Genomic DNA, 22,722 nt, shown 5'->3' on the forward strand with positions numbered 1-22,722 from the left:
GTCCCCCAGTCACCAGGTGCCCTGGAGCCCAGGGCTCACTGCACCCCAGCTCCCGCAGACACTCCTGGCCGGGGCAGGACCCCTCCTCCCCACAGCCCCCCACCCCAGAACCCATGAGCAGGCACTGGAGCTGCCCCTTGGGGGGCCCAGGGGTCACGGAGGCCGTCCGTCCTCTGCCCAGACCCACAGCCACACACATGCAGCTTGGGCTCCACCGTGACCCAGCCGGGGGCTCAGGATCTCAGCCATCTCTGAAGAGCACCCTGAGTCTGCCTGCCACCGGCCAGCCACTGAAGCCAAGAAGAAGGGATTCCTCCCGACAGCCGCCTGATCACACAGAGCTGCTTTCTGTTTCTCCAGATGAGCTGCTTGTGTGTGCACGTGCCCAGACCCGGGACAGGAAGCTGCCTGCACGGCGAGAGGGACCCTGCCCAGCCTCCGCGGGTTGGATCCGGGTGCTCGGGGCAGCGAGCGGCCAGGCGCGTGTCCCCACGTCAGAGGGGATGTGCACCTCGTGCTGGGGGCCTGGGGCGGGCCGCGAGCGCGGCACACACCACGACAACAAGAAGACAGGTGACCTCAGCTCAGATCGGCATCCTGTCGCCGATTCAGGTACGTCTCACACTGAGGCTCACATGATGTCAGTGCGTCCTGACAGCAAGTCACTGCTTAGGCAGCACAACAGACCAAGGCTGGAAAGTTTCAGAGAAAATCGAAGACCTCATAATGGTTTCCTGGGTTTGGCATTTCTCCAGCTTTGGTTACTTAACCCAGATGGAATTAAACGAACTTACCTGATTACCTTAAAAACACTGGTTAGGAAGCTGCGCTAAGGCAGTGCCCCAGCCCCACGTGCTGCATCATAACCCTCTCTCCCCAGCCCCTGAGGAGTCGCGCAGGCTCTGTCCTCACACACGGGGCTCGGCCCGCGGCCCCCACAGCTGTCCCTCTGGCCCCAGAAGAACCGAGAGCCCACTGTGCACACCTGACCGCCCCCCACCAGATGGCCACCCCCACCATGGCAAGCCAAGGAAGACTCCAGTAAATGCAGCAATAAACTATGTTCGAAGATTGGGAAGCCCATACTTCAAGATGCTGGTTCTGTCAAATAACCTGTGGACCCAGCACACGCCTGCCCAGCCCACAGGTGCCCTCCCCAGAGACTGGCAAGCCGAGTCTGGGATCCACATGGACGCACCAAGGCCAAAGCAGCAGACAGCCCTGGAGAGGGGGCTGGAAGCGCACACGCCGGAACCACGCGGTGCTGACCCACGCAGGGCACACACAGCTAAGCAGGCCGGCCAGCACAGCACACACACTCGGCCACCGCGGGGGCCAGCGAGCAAAGAGAAAGCTTCAAACCGAGCCTGAGCCAATGGACGTCCTGATGCCTCTGTCTCCCGAGGATGGGAGATGTGACCCCTGCCTCACAGCACACACAGGAGATGCAGGGCTGAGAACAGTGGCAAAACAATAAAGCTTTCAAACAAGTGCAAGTACCACTGCAGTGATGTGGAGTGAGCAGAGACTGAAACAGCACAGGCAGCCAACCACAGACACACCAGATGCCTCGGAGAATGAGAAGCTACCCCGAACGAGTGGCGGGGGGAACACGCTTGCAGCACACCTGGACAGAGGGGACCCCTGAGACACAGCAAGGGCTCCAACCACTGAGGCCAGAGGACCTGGGAGGCCAGGTCTACCCACGCCTGTCTGCACGAGACAACTGACACGGAACTGAGGAGCAGCACCCGCTCACTGTCCCATTTCTTGCGGACCAGCTTGCAGAGCCCGGCTGTCAACAAAGGGGCACCAGCCTGCAGGGGAGAGGGTCTCCACCAGGCAGCATACCAGCAAGGCATCACCCATCAGGCTCCTGTGAGACCTAGGTGAGGACTGGCCATTCTGCGCCAGGACAGAACATGGAGAAGCAGACGATGCCAGGAGCTGCCAGGATGGAGCAGCCAGAGCCTGCGGGCAGCTGGCTGGCAGGGAGCCACCCAACGCTGCCTGAGACCATCTGACCCACAGTAACCCCTATAGCCGAGACCGAGCCCCAGGCACACCCGGATCCGCGAAGACAAAGCCTGCACAGAAAGACATGACGCTTACATGAAGCAGCTTCATCCAGGAAACCTAAACTGCACGCTGCCCCGGAGCCCAGGGCCCACTGACAGGAAATGAAGGAGCTGCACACATTCCCACGGTGCGGCTGACAAGGACAACCCCCCGGTGCCTCTGGACCAGGTGAGGACGTGCCCCGAAGAGCGCATCTCTCTCTGTGTCATGAGAGGCAAGACCGTGACGACAAAGCCCTGACCGCCAGGCGAATCCCCCCACAACTGCGCGTGAGCACCCAACGGGCGGCCTCGCGGCCTCTCCGGAGGGCCTCCGCAGGCTCGGGCTCCGCCGGGACTCCCCAAGGGCCTTGTGACCCTGCCGGCCGGGCAGGCGGCGGGAACGCACCTGCCGGGCAGCAGCAGCAGGGCACCGTGCCCGGGCTCCTCAGCGGCGTCCAGGCACTCGGGTGGCACCAGCGTGCCCGTGTCCTCGTCCGTGAAGGTCTCACACTCGCTGTAGGTGCTCTCGGAGCCCATGTACGCGCTGTCCGTCACCTCGTTGGCCTAGGAGAGACGCCCAGAGTCAGTCCCGGCCGCGGAAGGGGCCCGCGACGGGGAGCGTCCATGAGATGACCCTCCTGCACTTCAAAGCAGAAACAGTGGCTCACGGCAGACTTTAGAAAAAGTTAGTAGTGTATGTAAACATGCCTCAAGCAGACACAAGTGTCCCAGCATCCCAGGGTACACACCGGGAGAGCCGGCGGCCCTTTGTGGCCCCCGGCACTGGAATGACCCACCCTGTTAACAAACGTCCAACAGTCTAAGGACATGCCTTTTTCAATTTAAAAGTCCCCACCAACGACTACTACGTATGTGCAGACTACTGCTCTGAAATTCAATTACGTGGTCTAACCTCAAAATCTGAATTCATCAACTGTTGGATCAATTACATTCACTGGTTAAGGGCTACTTTCCCACTAAACACACCCGTGTTTTCAGTCTTTTGGACCCAGCACCAAGTAGGTATCTGCAGACCGTCCAAATGAACTTACAGCCAGTACACAGGTTGCGTTCACTTCGTAACCTCAGCTTTAATTGAGGGGCAACTGGTTAGCAAAGCAGCCAAGCTTTCACGCTGGTTAACGATGGACAAATGAGAGAGATTTCAGAGAAGAGGCTGGAGAGGCTGCACTTTGTCCTTGGGCTCTGCCACGAGATTTGGTGGGGGGCAGAGGGCCCCGCATGGCTGCCCCCACACCCATGCCCAGTGGAGACCAGGTCCGGCCTCGTCTGCCGTCCACCAGTCATGTGATCCGTCCACCAGCCATGTAGCTGGTGAGCATCCAAGCGGCGCCGCCTCGAGGAGAGAACAGGGACTAGACGCAGCTTTCTCGAGGTCACCACCTCTCAGAATGTGGCCGTCACAAGGGCAGATGCGGGACAGCCTGAAAGGGGGCCTGTGTGCCAGCTGGTACAGGGCAGCGTGAGACGGGGAAGGCCCGAGGTCCCCACTGCAGGCCTTTCTCGACGCTCCTGTTCCCATACTTCTCCAAGTCCCAGGCGACTATGTAATCCACAGAGTGCTCACTTCAAAACCGAAACCAGGACTCCCTTCAAGAGCCCCCACTGTGCTTCTCATGACCACTGAGTGACTGGCTCCGGGCTGAGCCTGCAGGCAGGCACCGCGGTGTTGAGGCTGGACCCACCGCCCGGGTCCGAGGGACAGCTGCCCGCGGCCCTTTTCACCCCCCACTCACCCTCGACCGGAAGCAGGTGGGCCCACACACCTGAGACACGGGCTTCCCGCAGGGACAGAGTGTGACTCGAGGCCAGCACCCCAGCACAGGCTCCTCTGGGCAGCAGAGCCCCGGTCCTCACAGGCAGCTGGGTGCGCAGAAGCGGGGTGGGCTTGGTGCGCAGGCCTGACCTCCCCCGCAGTCGTGGCTGCAGCCTGAGTGAGCCTTCCTACTGGGGCTCTGCAGGACAGCTCAGGATGGAAGTCACCCCCCTCCCCCGCCGGTGCAGGAAGACCAGGCAGACGCTAATCCCAGCTGCCAGACAGAGAGGAGCACTCGCCCACCTTCCACGCTCCTTCCCACAGGAGGACCAGCCCCTAGGGCCCAGAGCGGCCCCTGGGCAGGAGGCCCTGGGGCTCCCGGAGGACCCAGGGCGAAATCTGAGGGGGGCTGAGGGGGCCAGGAGGACAAGGCGGCTGGTCTCTCCCTGGAGTCAGGCTGCCCTGAATAAGCGTCACAAGCCGGATGTTTTCCAGGGAGGGCTGGTGAATCTGCCCTTAGGAGGCAGAAGCTGTGTGGGGTGGCCCTGCAAGAGCACAGAGGGGCTCGGAGTCCTTCCTCCACAGCCTTGGTGCTGCCAGACGGGCCTTGCTTCGCCAGCTCACCCTCTAAGCCACCAAAGAAACGACCATAAACTACTCGTCAGGATGAGTTCAAGGAAATCACAGTGCGCCTGAGAACGCTCGGCTGTTTCCTCACCAGGTAACAAACGCGGTGGGCAGGGAGCTTGCACGCACCGCCCCCAGCGAGGAGCTCCGGGGCGGCCAGGCCTGCCCAAGGCCCCGCCATCCGGCCACGGTCCCTTTGAGGGGAACCGGCGGCCGGGCCAAGCGTGGCCGGGGCCCTGCCTTCTCTTACCCTCAGACACCCGCCCGGCTGGCCGGCTCCACACAGCAGCTCCAGGAAGGGCGCGTGTGCAGACGGCCTTCCCATGAAACTGGGTGCCGGCACTCCGTCCAGCCGGCCAGCAGCTCCAGCGGCCTCCTACTGGCCGGGCGTGCGGAGGTTCTGTCTGTCCACCTGAGGGTCCATCACAGCCTCAGCAGTTGTTTAACCCGCTCCCAGACGCGCTCCGCTGGCTGGCAAGGGGGCAAAGTTCAGGAAATGCTTGCTGGGCTTTTAACAAACATTTCTCAAAACAGAGAGGCTTTTGTTCTTGCTCTTCTAGCCCTTCTGATAAGAGTTTGTACAAAAAGCCCATTTCCCCATCTTCTTATAAGGTTGGGAGTGGGAGGAGGAGGGAGCCGGAGTAGGCACAGCAGAGCCCACTCCTATCTTCCCGTACTCAGAGTACTCATCGCCAGTCCAGATAGGGGTCCAGCCCCTCCTGCGCCCCCTCCTGTGGGCAGAGTCCTCCACCAGCTGCTCTCTGCCTCAAGGGCTCAGATTCACACCCACAGCCGCCTTCTCCATCACAGAACCTCAGCAACAACCTGCACTCAGCCCCCGTCCCTTCTTAGAAACTCCACATCAGAAATTTTCTTCTGGGGAATTCTCTGGGGGCACTTTCACTGTCAAGGACACAGTTTCAGATCCTGGTTGGGGAACGATTAATAAGATCCCGCAAGCCACATGGTGAGGCAAAATACAAAAACGAAGAAACACCTTTCTCCTGGGAGCTCTGCTACAAGCTGGGGCCACACGGGTGCTTGGGGAAACGCTGGGAGCCACAGACCCCGTCACAGGCAGGAGAGGCCCTGGGAGGGGCCCTCAGTGTTACACCCAGGGCACCACAGACCCCGTCACAGGCAGGAGAGGCCCTGGGAGGAGCCCTCAGTGTTACACCCAGGGCACCACAGACCCCGTCACAGGCAGGAGAGGCCCTGGGAGGGGCCCTCAGTGTTACACCCAGGGCACCACAGACCCCCGTCACAGGCAGGAGAGGCCCCCCCATCACAGGCAGGAGAGGCCCTGGGAGGGGCCCTCAGTGTTACACCCAGGGCACCACAGACCCCCGTCACAGGCAGGAGAGGCCCCCCCGTCACAGGCAGGAGAGGCCCTGGGAGGGGCCCTCAGTGTTACACCCAGGGCACCACAGACCCCCGTCATAGGCAGGAAAGGCCCTGGGAGGAGCCCTCAGTGTTACACCCAGGGCACCCCTGACCAGCACTGCTGGACCCCACCAGAAACTCAACAAAAGGCAGGGGGTCTCCAAATGTGGTACTGGACGGTAATACACATCATCTTCACTCATATTCTTACAGGACTTATTAGGCTTACACGATTCAAAAGTTTAGGGGGGAAAAAAAAAAAAACCAGCTCTCTACAAGTCTTTGCTGCTGCTACTGCTGCTAAGTCGATTCAGTCGTGTCCGACTCTGTGCGACCCCATAGACTGCAGCCCACCAGGCTCCCCCGTCCCTGGGATTCTCCAGGCAAGAACACTGGAGTGAGTTGCCATTTCCTTCTCCAATGCATGAAAGGAAAAGTGAAAGTGAAGTCGCTCAGTAGAGTCTGACTCTGTGCGACCCCATGGACTGCAGCCCACCAGGCTCCCCTGCCCATGGGATTTCCCAGGCAAGAGTACTGGAGTGGGTTGCCATTGCCTTCTCCGCTACAAGTCTCTGTATAGCACCTAATTCTACTCCTCTCAAAATCACATCTAAAACCTTAAAAAGCAAAAAACACATGGAGGAACCTTTAAGGCCCGAAGCTGCGGATTCAACCAAGTCTACGAAAGCGTGAAAGGGCAGAACTATGGAGACAGTACAAGTTCAGAGGTCTCTGGTGCTGGTGGGAGGAAGGGACGAACCTGGGGGGCAGAGAGGATTCTTAAAGCAGTGAAACTGCAACTATTAAGACCTACAGATCCTGCACTGCCAAGATGGAGCCCTGATGGAACCCTGCGCTTCGTCGGTAACAACGTATCTATACGGGTTCCCTTCACAACAAGTGGGAGATGTTCAGGGCAGGGACAGTGTGTGTGGAGGGAGGCCAGGGTGGAGGAGGGTGAACCGGGAACTCCCTGTTACTATCTGCTTCATCTTCTGTAAACCTAAAACTGCTAGAAAAAAACGAAGCGTATTATTTTTTTTGAAACAACAACAAAAACTTAAAATATTCCCTCCTTGTTGAAAACAAATTATGATCCAAACACCTGAGCAGCAGTCCTGCTGCATTTTGTCAGGCTCCCACCCGCACCTTCTGAAGGTGATGAGCCCCAGGCGGGGCTGGCCTGCCCAGGAGTCAAAGCACCACCACGGAGGGAGGGTCGCACCTGTGGTCTGCAAGGGGTCCACCCTGCAGAGAAAAGGGGGCCGGGGGCCGGACAACACTCCAAGGCTGCTCCATCAGGCTCCAGGAGGCAGCCCCAGGGTTGACGCCTTTTACAATCTGGATCACAGAAGTCATTCTAGTTCCCTGGGGCATCCGATTTCCATAAACCAGAGGCTCGAAGCAACAGGAATGTATTCCCCCATAGATCTGGAGGCAGAAGTTGGAAGCGAAGGTGTCAGCAGGGCTGAATTCCTCCTGAGGCTCCTGTGGAGGCCATGTTCCTCCGGCTCTGCCCCGTCCTCATACCGCCTTCTTCCAGTGAGCCCTCTCCCTTTCTCTTCCAAGGACCCTGGTCACTGGAGTCAGGGCCCACCCTACCTAGCATAATGAGCTCTGCAAAGATCTCGTCTCCAAATACGGTGACTTTCATGGCTTCCGGTGGACTTTTGGGGGCTACGATTCAACCCATGATGCCCATGTACACATAAAATACAAAGAATCAACAGAACACTCTAACTGAGATACCAGAGAAGAACAGAACGGAAGACACTGATGGCAAAGCATACTCTGGGGTGTCAACAGGCAGGAGAGGTCAGCTGCTGGCCAACCAGGTAAGCGACCAGGGTTCCCTGGACGTTCAAAGACAAGCAGCCTCTCCCGGCCCAAGCTGCTGTGCTGGGAGGCTCCAGGTGTTTTGGTCTTCCAGGGCCTTCCCCGACTCGCTACCCCAGGGTCCAGGACTGATGGTGGGCTGGACAGCTGACGTGTCCGGGCCTGCACGCCCTCCCTGCCCGACCACGCCGCCCCTCACAGCCAGCACTCGTGCCTGCGGGCACCTGGTCCCCACGCAGCACGACTGGCCCGGCTCCCCCAGTCACAGCCAGAACGAAGATACCAATCGCTACTGAGTGGGGATGCACAGCAGGCGGTTCCTGTCCTCAGGGGCTCAGGCCTGGCTGGGGCTCTGGGACAGAGCTGTGAGGGCTTAACAGCTGCGGGTGGCCTGGAGGCCCAGGCTGGCAGGAAGTGAACCTGTACCATTGAGGGCCAGTTTCTCAGAGCAGGGAAACAAGACACCCAGACTCCGTGGAGGGCAGGGGTCCTGTGGGCCGTCAGCACTCCGAGGGGCTCTCAGTTGCCAAGGAGCCAACGCCCAGAGGGTCAGGGCATGGCCTCAGTCCCACCCTCTCCCTACACCCCACCCTGGGCAACAGCAGGCTGAGGGGCTGCCACAGCTGTGTTTTTTAAAAAGGAAATTCCTCGGGAATTCCCTGGTGGTCCAATGGTTAAGACTCCAGGCTTCCGATGCAGGGGGCATGGGTTCGACCCCTGGTAAGGGAACGAAGGTTCCCACGTGCTGTGTGGCCAAAACAGAAAAAAACTGCAGATGGAGCCACCAGGGCCCTCCCAGCCTCTGCCCCCACCACCCCGGTGATGAAGCTGTCTGGTCTCCTCTGTGGCTCCACTCACACACCTTCTCCCCACATTGCACACGTGCTCAGTTGCTCACTCGTGTCCGACTCTGTGACCCCGTGGACTACAGCCAGTCAGGCTCACCCGCCCATGGGACTCTCTAAGCAAGAATACTGGAGGGGGTTGTCATTTCCTTCTCCAGGGGATCTTTCCCACCCAGGAGTCAAACCAGAGTTTCCTACTAATTAGATACAGCTAATCCTGCATTCGGAGAAGGCGATGGCACCCCACTCCAGTACTCTTGCCTGGAAAATCCCATGGACGGAGGAGCTTGGTAGGCTGCAGTCCACGGGGTCGCGAAGAGTGGAATTCGACTGAGCGACTTCACTTTCACTTTTCACTTTCATGCATTGGGGAAGGAAACAGCACCCTACTCCAGTATTCTTGCCTGGAGAATCCCAGGGACTGGGGAGCCTGGTGGGCTGCCGTCTATGGGGTCGCACAGAGTCAGACACAACTGAAGCGACTTAGCTAATCCTGCACTGGCAGGTAGATTTTTTCCCACTGAGCCATCTGGGACGCCCTCTTGGGGGCAGGGGCTGAAGGCAGCAACATGTAAGTCAAGCGTCCCCAGGCCCATTTTCTGGGTCTAGGGACGTTTTTGATAAAACAAGGCCCTCACCACACATCCCAGTGGCCTGGCAGAAGGGCCCAGCAATGACACAGGAGAGCCTGCCCCTGCTGACCCCAGGCCCCAGGGGCCCTCCTGCCATCAGCCTCAGGTGCAAAGCGTGGAGAGCAGACCCCTGCTGACCACCGGGCAGTCACAGTGCCCCCTGCCTGCCCTGCACGGCGCTCCCCAGGGGCCAGCAAGTGACACAGGGTTTAGGGTACACAAGGCAGGGGGGGTGTGTCCATCAGACTCCCTCTCCGCTCTCCCAGGAAAACCACTTGCCTCAAAGGTCACGAAGTCATCGAACTCCTCAGGGCAGGCAGGCAGCTCCTCGTCGGGGGCAGGTGTGACACTGCATAGCGGGCTGTCGGGATCTGCAGGAGAGAGGAGACGGCTCAGCGGCAGCCCCAGGCACCCCCATGGTGTCACAGGGACAGGCACACGGGGCGGGCACGGGTAGGGCCAGAGTGGCCGTGGGAGGCATGGGCGGGAGGCCGCAGGCAGTGCAGCCCCTGGAGCCTTGGCTTCGTGCCAGCTCTGGTGGAGGGGGGGCCTGAATGGCAAGAGGGTCCTTCCTCACAGAGTTTCTGTGCTATAAGGAGAAGGTGGAGGACACGGAGCTCTGCGGTGCTCTCCAGCTCGAGAAGGAACGAGATGCCATTCTCCCTTTCCATTAGTTCATTTATTTACTTATTTATTTTAGCCGCACCGTGTGGCTTCGGGAGCTCAGGTCTCCAATCAGGGAGCGAACCTGGCCCTTGGCACCGAGAGCACAGGGTCCTACCCGTGGGACCACCAGGGAAGTCCCGGACGCCGTATTGTCCTGCGAGGGTCGGGTCAGGAGATAACGTCTGTCCAGCGTGCCAGACTCGCACGGCTTTCATTTCCCCTTTTTTTACTTTATCGTCTACAACATGTTTTATTTTATAATGAGTCTCAAGGAAACTCCATCACATCACGCTGGGTTACACTGATGTCAGCAGAGACCCCACTTCTCAGACAGGATCCCACAGCAGCGACCCTCCTGAAGGAAACGCCCTGTCCCCCGCCCCCAGCCTCTGAGCAGCCCAAGCCTGTTCCAAGGAGCAGGCACGACACCCTTGTTTCTGCAGCCGCCCTGCAGAGACATCCCGACATCATGACAAACATCTACCTGGTCTTTGTCCCCGTTCCGGCACAGAGCTCCGAGAACCCGGGATTTCCTGAGTGGAGGATGAGAGGAGCTTCTTTTGTGCATAACAAGCCCCTTCAACCTCACCTGGGTTTACACCACTCAGGTGACTCTCAGAGAATGCGGGCTGGTTGCCAGGGGACCCTACCCCCCACCCCTGACCTCTGACCTCCTGGGACAAGGAGGGAGTGGAGACACAGGTAGTCTCCCAAGGTCAGGGCTTAACCAGTCCCACCAGTGGAATGGAGCCCCCACTCACGTCCTGGACGGAGGGGGTCAGGGAATCTGGGCTGGGAGCACCCACAGGAGCCAGGAGGGTGGCACGGCCCAGACGCCCCCACGTCAGGCCCTGCCCAGCGGACGGACCCGGTGCCCCGCTGCTCACAAATCAACAGGGACCGGGCAGCAAAGCAGCTGCCAGGGCTCTGAGCCATTCTAGCAAGCATCAGCCCACGAAGGGCTGTGGGGACTTGGGCCTACGGTCAGGCCAGGGGGCAGGCAGGGCCGCCGGCACCCGCAGGGGCCTGTGCTCACTCTGGGCGGTGGCTATCGGAGAGCTGCTCCTGAGGAAAACCCACACGCAGGGCGTCGAAGCTGTGAGCACAACACAGGTGCCAGCAGTAACTGTCCACACACGCCAGGCCCGTGATGAGTGTGTGTCACGTGACCCGGACGCCCCTGAGGCCAACTGCACCAGCCAGCCCCTGACATGCCTGGGCAAGGATGCTGGGACGTCAGCACCAGCCTCCTGGGTCAGGGGACGCTCTTCTCCAGCATCTGGACCTAAGTCATCAGCCCGCAGCTAGGCTCTGAGGTCCGTGGCCTGGGGTCGCTGGACCACCTGGGGAGGGGCCCTTGGCACAGAGCAGTGACAGGACCACGGTGCCACTGCTTTCAGAGCCCTCAGGCTGAGCGGAACACTCACGCTCCCCTCGACAGCCTGGCAGAGCCGAGCGTCTACAGGTCCAGTCACTGAGGCGTACTGAGGCGTCCCCGCCAACTCAAGGCCCAGCACCCTTGGGGCTCCCGTCAGAAGAACCCAGGCACGTCCGCTGCTGCTGCTTGTGCCGTCTTCCCAAGAGAGTCACCAGCTGCGGTGGCACCTCGGAGTGTGGCGGACTGGACCCAGGGCCTGCGCTGGCCGGCCTCCAGCCCCCGGGCCCCGTGTGGAGGCCTGGTCTCCAGAGCAGGTGACCAGCAGCAGAACCACAGCAAGAGGGTTTCCATGGACCGGGGAGGGAGAGGACCGCTTCCCAGCACAAAGCTAGAAAAGGCTAGGCTGACACTGCCTGTCTTCTCACTTTCAAATGTTAAGTCTTGCTTGCACTTTCAAAAACCAAACAGAGGATCTAAAACTTTCAGAACACAGCCAGTCATGAAGCCACGGTGGACGTGGACTCAGATTCCAGAGATAGGTGCTGCCCCCGAGGTGGAGGGGATGTGAATGCAGTGGGAGTTTCTACAAGCTGGATGGGAACTCAATATGGTTCTTTATCAGTTTTCTCTACAGAACTAAAACAAGTCTCCATCAGAGCCTGGTGGGGGGACGAGCTAAGCAGTGGCCCATTTGGAACACCCTCCTCAATCTCATTCTATTCCTGAAACGAGGCCTGTGGCGAGGACAGCAAACTCCTGTGCTTTTCTGCAAAACTGGGTCAGTACATGGAGTCAGCGCTCCGTGCCGGCCACAGGCCGCACGTCTGACAGACGCGCCCACAGCCGTGGCAGCCCCGGCAGGCGCACCGGCAGGACGGCCTGGGGTGAACTCTGGCTGAACACAGGCCGGGCGAGCACACTCTCCGTCTCCCTGTGAGTTAACAATTTCAAAAGCGTCTCTGACCTGCTTTTATTCTATTTTTATTTTCACTCTCCATTCCCAACAAAAGCTAAATGATGACAGATTACCAAAGAAGCAAGGAAAAGCAGGCGGAGTTCCTTGGTGGCCCAATGGATTCTCCACGGTTCTACTGCCGGAACCCAAGTTCAACCTCTGATCGGGGAACTGAGATCCCAAAAGCCACTCAGCCAAACAAATAAAGGAACAGCAGGACCCACAGCCTGACCCGCCCAGAAGGTCCCCACAGGCAAGGACGGCGTCCCCACCAGCGCGGCCCCCGGAGGCCTGGCCCTGGCTCGCTCCGGGAGCTGAAGTGCTGGCCGCTCCCACACCTCCTGAACAGCTGGGACCACTCTGGCCGCTCCCGCCCAGTCACGGGTCTTTCAGGAGCACATTCGGACTCCTGAGGTCCAGGGTGGGGGCCTCGCAAGTCACGAGCCCCCGGGAATTCCTACAGCAGAACTTGCTCCCTTTCTCGTCACCCGTGGGCCATCAGAGCAGAGCAACAGAATCGTGGACAGGGCTCAGAGAGAGCCCCAGAGCCACACAGAAGGCTCAGGCACCGTCGCTCGCTGGCCACTGTTTGGGGCTCCTCCCTGCCCACGCAGTGGAAGCCCCAGCTGGAAGGCGTGGAGATGCCAAGCTCCTCCCAGCCCCTTTGACCCTTGGCCTGGGGAACCATGATGCATCACCCCTATCGGTAAATTACAGGACGCATCCCGCCCATAGGCGGGGCCGGTGCCCGGTGGGCAGTGGCTGCTCCTTGGTCACCCACAGTGGGCCTGAGGAGTGGACTGACCTCCCACGCGAGGCTGGGAGATGAACCGGGCCACAGGCCAAGAATGGCCAGCGGGTGCTAAGCACAGCCGAGTCCCTCAAGTCTCCCGAGCTCCAGGACGTCTGCCCTGTGCCCACAGGGCAGCGTGGTGCTGGTCTCCAGTCACCTGAGTGCTCAGCTCTTTAATCACTGCGACTACGCACACACTGGCCCCGCTGGCTGAGCCCCTCCAGAAGCAGGCTTCCCCTGCGCCGCACCTTGTTTTTCCTGGCACGAGCGACCGTTTTCTGGTGTCCCGGGCTTGACCGCATGCTCCCACCGCCTTCCCACCCCTAGACCCTCAGACGAGCTGCAAAGGCTTCTCCCGTGACCCACCAGTCCTGGAGCCGACTCCCGCCACCTTCAACTTACAGCCAACACGTCCCGTGGGAGTGAAGGCAAAAAGAAGCTGCTGGAGACAAACACCAACAGGACCACCGCCCTCTAGGACACACGACCTCCCCACTGATCCCAGGACCCCAGGGACCAAGCCCAACCAGCAGCTGCAGCCCTGTACACAGAGACTCCTCACCCCGCATGCGGGGCTCCAACGAGGGGCACGCGTGAATCTGGGCACACTGCACAGGTCCCAGAGCCCTGACAACGCGTCCCAGACTTGGACCTGATGTCACTAGGAGGTTCATTATCAGGGCCCCACACTGCAGAGACTGTTGTCCATCACCTGGGGGGGGCACTGGAGACAGACTGCTGCCACCGCCTGGGGGGGGCACTGGAGACAGACTGCTGCCACCGCCTGGGGGTGGACAGGTAAAGCACCTAGACACACAAGCGAGCACAGCTCACACCGGGGAGCCCTGACATGCAGCAGCACCTGTGGGTAGCGAGCGTTACAGGTGGGTAAAGCCGACGCTGCAGCACAGCTGACGGTGTGTTTATGAGAAGCCCACAGCGGCCAGGCTGACGTGTGCTGATGGAGACCAGCTGAGGAGGCGAGGCGGGAGGGCAGGGTCTCAGCAGGCTGGCAGGGAATTGTCCGGGGGCGGGGAAAGCTCTGGGCAGGGGTCTGCACCCCCGTGGGAGGATGTCACCATTCACAGAAGGGCTCACTGAAGATCTGTGCACTTCTCTAAAGGAGAATTTGTACCCCAAAGGAGACTTCAAACCACTACCAAACTCTGGGTAATGACACACACAGGACCCAGTGACTGGGGGAGTGCGTGGTGGTGAACTGACCTAAAACCCATCCCACTGAAACAAAGAGATGGATAGGTGGACAGGTGGACATGCGACGCTGCCTGCAGACTGCGGACAGCAAATACATGGTGGGGGGTGTTCACTGTGGGTCTTGCGATGTTTTTGTATGTTTGGTTTCCATAAAGACTTACGGGGGCAGCAGACGCATGTCCAACACCACGGATGAGTAGCTGAGCCAGGGGACCCTGGAGGGCGGGCCATGAGGGGCAAAGATGGGGGCGGGGGCCTGAAGCTCAGCAGGGGAGCTGGGGCTGGGGGTGGCTAACAGGGAGGCAGAGGGGAGGGAACGAGGAAGGGGGTGGGCAACTCACCTCCATTCCTGATCGCCTCAATCCCCCGGTAGAAGTCTTCGAAGCTAATCACTCCGAGCCCACTGGGATCCAAGTACCTCGTGAGGTCCGTCACCTGCAACAGCCAAGCGAGCAGGTTATCCGAGCTGTCACTCTGCATGTGGCCGTCCCCACGCTCAGAGGAGCAGCCAGCTTACGAGGGGCGGCGCTGAGGAGTCGGGCCGTCTGGTACTCTGACAGGACTGCCAGCCACAGCTCCAGCCAGGGCCTGGGCCTCCTCTGGGCAGGCGCCGCCAACAGGGCCCAGGACCACAACCCGCAGCCCCAGACCCTGCGCGCAGGCCGCCACCGCGCTTCCTGGGTGCACTGCCGTCCCAGCACAACTGCAGCCAATCACACAGCAGAGGCCAGCGCTGCCACAGGCCTCCCAGCAGACACCTCGGTAAAGGGACCCCAGCAAGCAGACGGCGGACATCAGAAATGACAAAGAAGCAGGACGATGCACACGTGACACTCCAGAGAATGAAAGTCCCCTAAAAGAAGGCAAGTTTGTTTTGAAGTATAAACTGGATTTCATCAAAATTTAATACTTTTGCTTTTTAAAACACACCATTAGACAACACTGCCAATCAATTATCTTCCGGGAAAAATTCATCAGACAGACACTGGGACTTCCCTGGTGCTCCAGTGGTTGAGAATCTAACTTTTAATTCAGGGAACACAAGTTTGATCCCTGGTCCAGCAACTAAGATCCCACACGCCTCAGGGCAACTAAGCCGGAGGGCTGCTGCTAGAGACACGTCCACAGGCCACAGCGAGGACCCAGAGCAGCCGAAATAAACAAGACAAAACCATACTTAGGAAAAGTTCCCTAGAATTAAAAAATAGCTTTTAACGACATAATTGTTTTTTCCTTGAGATTTTACTTTATTATATTATTATTTTTATTGAAGTGGAGTTACCATGTTTCAGGTGCAGATCGAGAGAATATACTGGGTACCTACAAGTATCAACTCCCAACCCTAAATGCCTCACCTAAGACTTACTCCGGTATATTTCTTAGACTTTAAAGGAAAAGGGAAGAAACCCTTTGAATATGCAAAAAACAAGTGATTTATACTTTGGCCACCTGATGTGAAGAGCCAACTCCTTGGAAAAGACCTGATGCTGGGAAAGATTGAAGGCGGGAGGAGAAGGGGATGACAGAGGACAAGATGGTTGGATGGCATCACTGACTCAATGGACAGGAATTTGAACAAACTCCAGGAGATGGTGAAGGACAGGGAAGACAGGCATGCTGCAGTCCATGGGGTCGCAAAGAGCTGGACACAACTTAGTGTCTGAACAACTATGATCAAAGCCACACATGCCAACACTACAGGGGGTGTGACCAGCAAAACCCAATCCAGGGACCCTGACAAACAGGGGACCTGCTGTCTTCAAGAGGAGAAGACTCACTAGGAGACTCAGGAGACACACTGACCTGCCCCACCACTCGGGGACTTCTTGCATCTGACCTCTAATTTTAAAAAATTTTACTCTCATTTAAAAAATAATTACAAACTTGAATACTGACTGATCCAAGACACTGAATACTGACTGAATACTTGATGATGTTAAGGAACGGTGGTTAATCTTTACAGGTAAGACAATGGCATTTCAGTAATTTTCCCAAGTGCACTGCTTTTTGATACACACTTACTGCGCTATCCTGAGGCTAAGGCACACATGTGGTTACACGTGGGGTGGGGGTGGGGGCGGGGGCACCAGGGAGGCACCACACAGCTCTCTCTACTGAACTCTCCCAAATGAAAATAAGAAAGAAAAGGAGAAGACGAGCAAGAAAGAGAGAGGAAAGATGGGGGAGGAGAGCGTGGGAAGGCGGAGTTGGTCAGCCAGGGAGAGAGTGGACCTCGGACCACACGGGGCTGCCCGTGGACAGGGCACCCTCAGGGAGGGTGCAGGCTGGGAGGGCATCTGGTGTGCTGAACCCACCCGCCCACGCCACCACAAACACCATTCTGCACAGGGCAGGCTGGGGGCTCTGCCACGTTCAGCCTTCTCCCCCATGTTGACCTGCAGGGCGGGGACCAGCTCGAGCCAACTGACCCGCAGCCCAGGATCCACCACCATCCCTCCACCATAGGGCCCACGTGTCCCTGAAACGGTGGCCTGGAAGTCCACTCAGCAGGTGACTTCCTGAAACCACGGAGTCTGAGTCCCCACTCAGTAGCTCACTCAGGCCTTGATGTCTGGGCAGCGCCTTGCTGGGGGCCTGAAATCCACCAGTGCCAATCTGCTTTAGGATTCCTAAGAATTTCAACCATGAAGCTACAACTGGACACAAAGTACCAAGATTTTCCTTAGGAAACATTAACCAGTGCTTTTAAAACAAATGTTAATTATTTACCATGTTAGAATAAGCCCCTGTTGAGTTGAAGCAGGCATTTTCTGAAGTCCACTTTACTTTTCTTCAAAATCTGGAGGATAAATCAATATCCATGGGGCTGATGATTTGGGGGATGGTTCCAATTCTCCAAGGCCAAAGTACTCCATTTGGAGGTTTCAGGGGAAAAAACAAAAACAGGCCTGGAAATTAAGAACCTGCCCTTTCTGCACATAAGAGACAGAAAACCAAGCCCAGCGACGTACACCCTATCCAAGCCACCCAGCACCTCCCTGGGCAAACAGACATGGGAAGCCATAGAAACATCCACAAGAGAATGCTACTTTGCACCCAGCTGTAGGCAGACAGACTGGCTCGCACGTGGTTCTTCTAACATGAGAAATTTACTGGCAAATCATACTGCTTCTGCTACAGCTGTGCAGACATGTGTGCGTGCTAAGTCCCTTCAGTCATGTCTGACTCTGTGCGACTCCATGGACTGTAGCTTGCCAAGCTCCACTGTCCATGGGATTCTCCAGGCAAGAATACTGGAGTGCTGTGCCTGTGAATGCTGTGCCTGCCTCCAGGGGATCTTCCCCACTCAGGGATCGGACCTGAGTCTCTCACGTCCCCTGAATTGGCCGGTGGGCTCTTTACCATACGCCGCCTGGGAAGCCCTATGCAGACAGAATCTCAGGAGAGGACACCAGGTCATCTTCCCCACTCACTGCTCCCTCCAGCCACAGAAGCACTGGGAAGCTCCGCCCTCTCTCCTGCCCCTCTGGTTACTGCTGTCCCTGAATCGTCACACTGACAGAACAGCCGTCTTACCAGAAGCAGCTCAACCTCAACTAACACTGACAACACTCCAGCCTGCAAAAGCAGAATCCTTCCAAGTGCACATGGAACTTCTCAAGACACAGTGCAGGCTGGACCGTAAAACAAGTTTCAGTCGATTCAGGTCTCAAGACCATTAGGGAATGTAAATCCCACTGCAACGAGGTTCACGTGTGTCTGTATGGCCAGAACGTAAGACGGCTGCACACGCACTCCAGGTGTCTGCAGGGTGTGGAGGAAGGCCGCTGCGACTGGAAAATTTCACAGCCAGTTTGGAAAACTCTGGAGATTCCTCAGGTCAGCCGACTCCTACACACCATCCAGCCATTTCACTTCTAGGTATGCTCAAGAGAAATGAGAGCAGACGAATGCACTCATACATAAAGGGTTACAGACGCCTGATGGGTGATGGCCTATGGAGACAGCCCAGATGTCCATCCACTGAGAATGACCGTAACGTCCACCCATTGAGAATGACCGTCTCTCCAGGGGCATCTCCGGAGCAGCTGCGTGCACACAGCGGCTCTCCCCGCTGCCCAGAACGCCTCTGAGCCGCCCAAGTTGCACCCGGAGGTACCTGGAGGCCACCTGCCTCTGCAGCTGGAGGGGTGACCCTAGATCACCTCTTATGAACCAACTAACCACCCCTGGTTTAAGGGGGAGGGCTTAGAAAATTCTGGAAGGGAAGCATGGTGCTGGTCTCAGATAGAAAGGTCATTCCTCATGCCCTTGAGAGGCGTCTGTGCATAGACGCGAATGCCGCAATGTCGCAAGTCGTGTCCACCGTGGACGGAGGGCGGCCACTCAGTGCCCAGCTGAAATCATCCACCGGCGGCTCCTCTCGACACACTCCAGGACAGGGGCCTCGGAAGCTGCTGCCCCTCCATCTGTCATCACCGAGGCTCTGAGAGCTCGCTGTCCGCCCAGCTCAACACTAAGAGGATCTTCCTGGTGTGGGAGGTGGGGGTCACGGAGGTCGGGCTCCGGGGCAGGGGTACCTCCAGCTGCTTCAGGGGACGCAGCCGTCCTGACCACATTGTATCTGTTAACAGCTTTACAGACATACAATTCACCAACTTAAAGGGTACAATTCAGTGGTTTCTAGTATATCCATAGAGCTGTCTCTGTGTAATTTTAAAGACAGTAAAATATTAAAACGCATGTGAGAACACTCGGGAAAACAGTCGACCTTTATACAAACATGCTGAAAAGATACAACCATTTACAGGCGTAGCAGAGGATACATCTGCTCCTCTCATGCACCCCGTTAATCAGGGCGAAGAGGGGGCACCACTGGAAACAAAGGCCTCCCATTCAACCCTGCATATCAGCCCCCAGGAGCGGTGCTGTGGGCCCCCCAAGAGGCTACCAAAGGGTCCCCCACTCGGCTCTCCTCTGACCAGGGACGACCAGGCCCTGCTCCCGGCCATGTGAGGGGCAGCGTGCCCTCTGGCCTAACCGGCAGCTCTCTGCACAAAACAGAAGGGGAGGCGTCATTCCTTACAGGACACCTCTGGACCCCTAATCCAGGCCCGAGACTAAGGAGGTGGAGAAGCAACGGACAGTTATCAGGCGCAGGTGTGCACAGGTACACAGCTTGGAGGCACAGGGCTGTACGCTGGGGCCGGGCAGACCTGCCTCCCTCCCGCCCGCCCACCCTACTCTGTCCAGAGGCCCCTGTCTCTGTTCTCCCCACAGTTTATTTTGGGGGTCACTGCCTTCATGTGAAACTAGTGTGCTCCTGGAGGCACTTCCTGGCTTGTCAGGTGTACACGCTGCACCTCAGCCTCCTGTGGTCAAAAAATGTGAATGCCACACCGCCGGCCCCACCCCAAGTCCAGCCAGGCCCTCTGCAGCGCTCACATCCGGGACAATGTCAATATTTCCCGCTCTCCAGACGCGTTTCAACGGCCCCACTGCCTTCCGTACCTAATCTCCTCCCCACTTAGTCTCCTCGGTTCCCTGCCTCCAGCGTCTGCACACCTACTGCTCCGTCAGATCCCCAGGCCCGCCCGCACCTCGGTCTCCTCGGGTCCCCTCGCCCGCGCCCTCATCTCAGCGCCCCTCACCTCAGGGCGGCGCGAGCAGGGTGTGCGGTGCACCCGGAGCCCCCGCCCCTCACCCTCAGCAGCCTGCCTGCCCTAACGCTTTGGGCGGAGGCTGTTCTCACCTCCTGCTCTCTGCTGACAGGATGCACCGAGCTGGCTAGGGACACTTTCCACTCACAGGAAGAGCCTGCCACCTGGAGGCGGTCCGTGTGCTCAGCCTGGCTCCTCAGGTCCAACAACACCAGTCAGTCCCGCGGACCCTTCCCTCTCCCCTCACCTTTCATCTCCTAGTCTCTTTGCCTTTTGAAGAACCTTCTGCCAGGTATTCTTGACTTGATCTTTGCTTCTAATTTCTTACTAAAAAAAAAAACGCTTTTATTCCATTTTTAACTTCGGAGGGTGTGTTCCAGTTCTCTGAATGCGATACTTTATTTAATCTGACAATATAACTCGTGTCATTTTCCAAGTTTTCTTCTGCTCTTTGCACTGACCCTATTCCCTTCAGGAGCCTTCTGCTTTTCTGTTCTTGGTCTCTGAGTCCTTGACCATCCGTTTATACATAAAAATGGTCACTAAAGAGCCAACAAGCCAGAGTGGCTCAGTGAGGGGCCTGAACACAGGTGCCCCGGGCAGAGACCTGGCTCCAGGACCGCACACTGTGGGGACAGGGTCCTGAGAGGGCTTGGGAATGCAATGCGACAGTCCCATGCGTTCCCTGTTGCAGGCAGCTAGCCACAAGAAGGAAGCCACTGGGTGGTGAGGGCCACGTGGCTGGACCTGAGGGTGGCCGCTGGGACCCAAGCACGTGGCTGGACCTGAGGGTGGCCGCTGGGACCCAAGGCCACTGCCTGCCAACTACCTGCCAACTGCTGGGGATCTCAGCCCCACAGCCACCAGGAACTGGACTGTGCCCACCGTGAACGAGCATGGTGGAGGACGCCAAGCCCCAGGGCAAGGCTGGGCAGAGGGCATGGCTGGGCAGAGCCCAGGTAGAGGCCACGGGGCTTGCAGGGTCGAGCCAGCGCACAGGGCGCCTCGGGGCGCTCAGGGATGGCCAGGGCGAGTGAGGGGCCCGTGCCAGGAAGGAGGCCAGGGCCCTCCTTCTCCTCCTCAGGAGAGCTCTGAGCACGAGGGCCGCGGCATTTGCCAGGACAGTGCCGTCTGAGCCACAGTCCCGGCAGAGCCACAGGTGAGCCCAAGACCTGGCGGGACGCTGAATGCGTCCTGACCACAGAGCCAGCCGGGTGCAGGGTGGACCAGATGTCGGGTGAGAGACAGAGGTTCTGGCCTGAGTCACTGGACGGCGGGGACTATTACTAAGCTGGGGACACCGCGGTGGCATGAGTCTGAGACATCCGTCTGACATCCTGGCACGCGCCCAGGCCCAGGAGGCGACCAGGCTACAGCTGAAGGGGTCTCGTCAGCAAGTGGACACTGGAGGGAAGAGGAAGGGGAGCAGCCCTGGCCTCCAGCCCGGGTAAGGACTCACAGGAGCAGAAGCTGCGCAGAACTTCAGGCCGCGCAGGGCAGCTCAGGTAACAAAGGATCACCGAGCCGCGGAACTGGAACCAGTGCAGCGGGGCAGATTCTGTGGCTGCGCCCACACTGACCTGGGAACAGCGGCTTCACAGAGCCGTCACTTTCCACAGGCATTTCCTGCTCCCACTCCTCCACCTTCAGAAGGGCAGCGACAGGACGCTCTCACAAGCCTCCAGCTGTGACAGAACCCACATGACAGGAGGCTCCCAGGTGGCTCAGTGGTAAAGAACCTGCCTGCCAGTGCAGGAGACTTAAGAGACATGGGTTCGATCCCTGGGTCAGGAAGATCCAGGAGGAGGGCATGGCAACCCGCTCCAGTATTCTTGCTTGGAGAATCACATGGACAAAGGAGCCTGGCAGGTCACAAAGAGTTGGACACGACTAAAGTGACTTAACACGCATGCATGTCTGCACATCTGTAGCAGAAACAATATGATTTGCTAGTAAATTTCTCCTCTCCCCACACTGGGGGTTTCTACCTGAGCCCCCGACTCCTACAGGAGAACACATTCCCGGAGAGGCTTCCAGGCGCACTCGTCCTGTGGACCAGGCTGCCCGTCCACCATGGAGCCTGTACCCAGCCCAGGATGGTGCACCGCTGGGAGGAAGTGGACAAGTGTCGAGGAGAAGCCAGGCTCTGCTCTGAGGCCCTCGGCTCTCCTGGCAGAACCATTTCCCTGTGGGAAACCCAGCACAGGGGCCGACGGTCACGGGGACTCGGGCCTCTGGTCCAGCACCTGACAGGGACAAGGCCTCCAGCATGCACTCCCCATCCCCAGACCAGCCCAGGGACAGCCATGCCCATGCAGGCTGCGGTGGGGTCTCAGTAGTCCTGTTCTGTTTTGAGATTTCTTTAAACCTAAAAGTGACTCCTAGACTGTGACCTGACCGAGGAGAAGTCTTGAAAGGACTGAAAAACTCCAGGAGCTCTAAAATGCTGGCCATTAAGTCTTGGAGCTGAAAAAAGCTAACTGTAGAACTGGCCTAATGGCCATGATTACCATGATTATCACAGTTTTTTTTTTTTTTTTTTTAATTATCAAGAGATCATTCGACTAAGTCAGCACAAAATGAAATTCTTCAGGCTCTCCTTCTGTCCACTATCATCCAGTTCACTTCTGTCTTCATCTTCAACACTTTGCTCTTTAAACGCAGAATGCTAAACCAAAACAAAGACAGTATTTATCCCTTAAAGATACAGACTGATGGGTCCATCTGAAACAAGTTAAGAAGAGCTAATACTACAAAACCAAGGAACTCTACAGACGTAAACTCATAACATTTTACAGCTCCACAGGCGCCCACATCACGGGTTAAGGAACAGAGGCCAGCCAGCCCTCACTGTGACACAGAGGACACACTCCAAAGACAAAACTACTGTCATTAACACTTTCAGTAAGAGAAACATCAGGTCAGATATACTTC

The 22,722-nt window shown here is 57.9% G+C and overlaps 1 protein-coding gene across 7 annotated transcripts in view; it reads right to left on the bottom strand.

Annotated features, from left to right (window-relative positions):
- The window catches only part of RAB11FIP3 (RAB11 family interacting protein 3), a 60,377-nt gene that overhangs the window by 17,600 nt on the left and 20,055 nt on the right, over positions 1–22,722 (bottom strand). For 4 of the 7 annotated variants that reach the window (XM_086376649.1, XM_086376648.1, XM_086376647.1 and 1 more), the window contains exons 2-4: positions 14,509–14,602; positions 9,440–9,531; positions 2,467–2,624 (exon numbers count right to left, since the gene is read on the bottom strand). In XM_086376649.1, the coding sequence (XP_086232775.1) occupies positions 2,467–2,624; positions 9,440–9,531; positions 14,509–14,602 (344 nt within the window). Of the gene's footprint in view, positions 1–2,466; positions 2,625–4,714; positions 4,846–9,439; positions 9,532–14,508; positions 14,603–22,722 lie in introns of those variants that run through there. The other 3 variants (XM_086376653.1, XM_086376652.1, XM_086376651.1) reach the window with 1 other exon arrangement.

This window comes from Bos grunniens, chromosome 25 (assembly GCF_055505025.1).
Source record: "Bos grunniens cultivar Pamir isolate PY7600 chromosome 25, Bosgru_T2T1.0, whole genome shotgun sequence".
Lineage (NCBI taxonomy): Eukaryota > Metazoa > Chordata > Mammalia > Artiodactyla > Bovidae > Bos > Bos grunniens.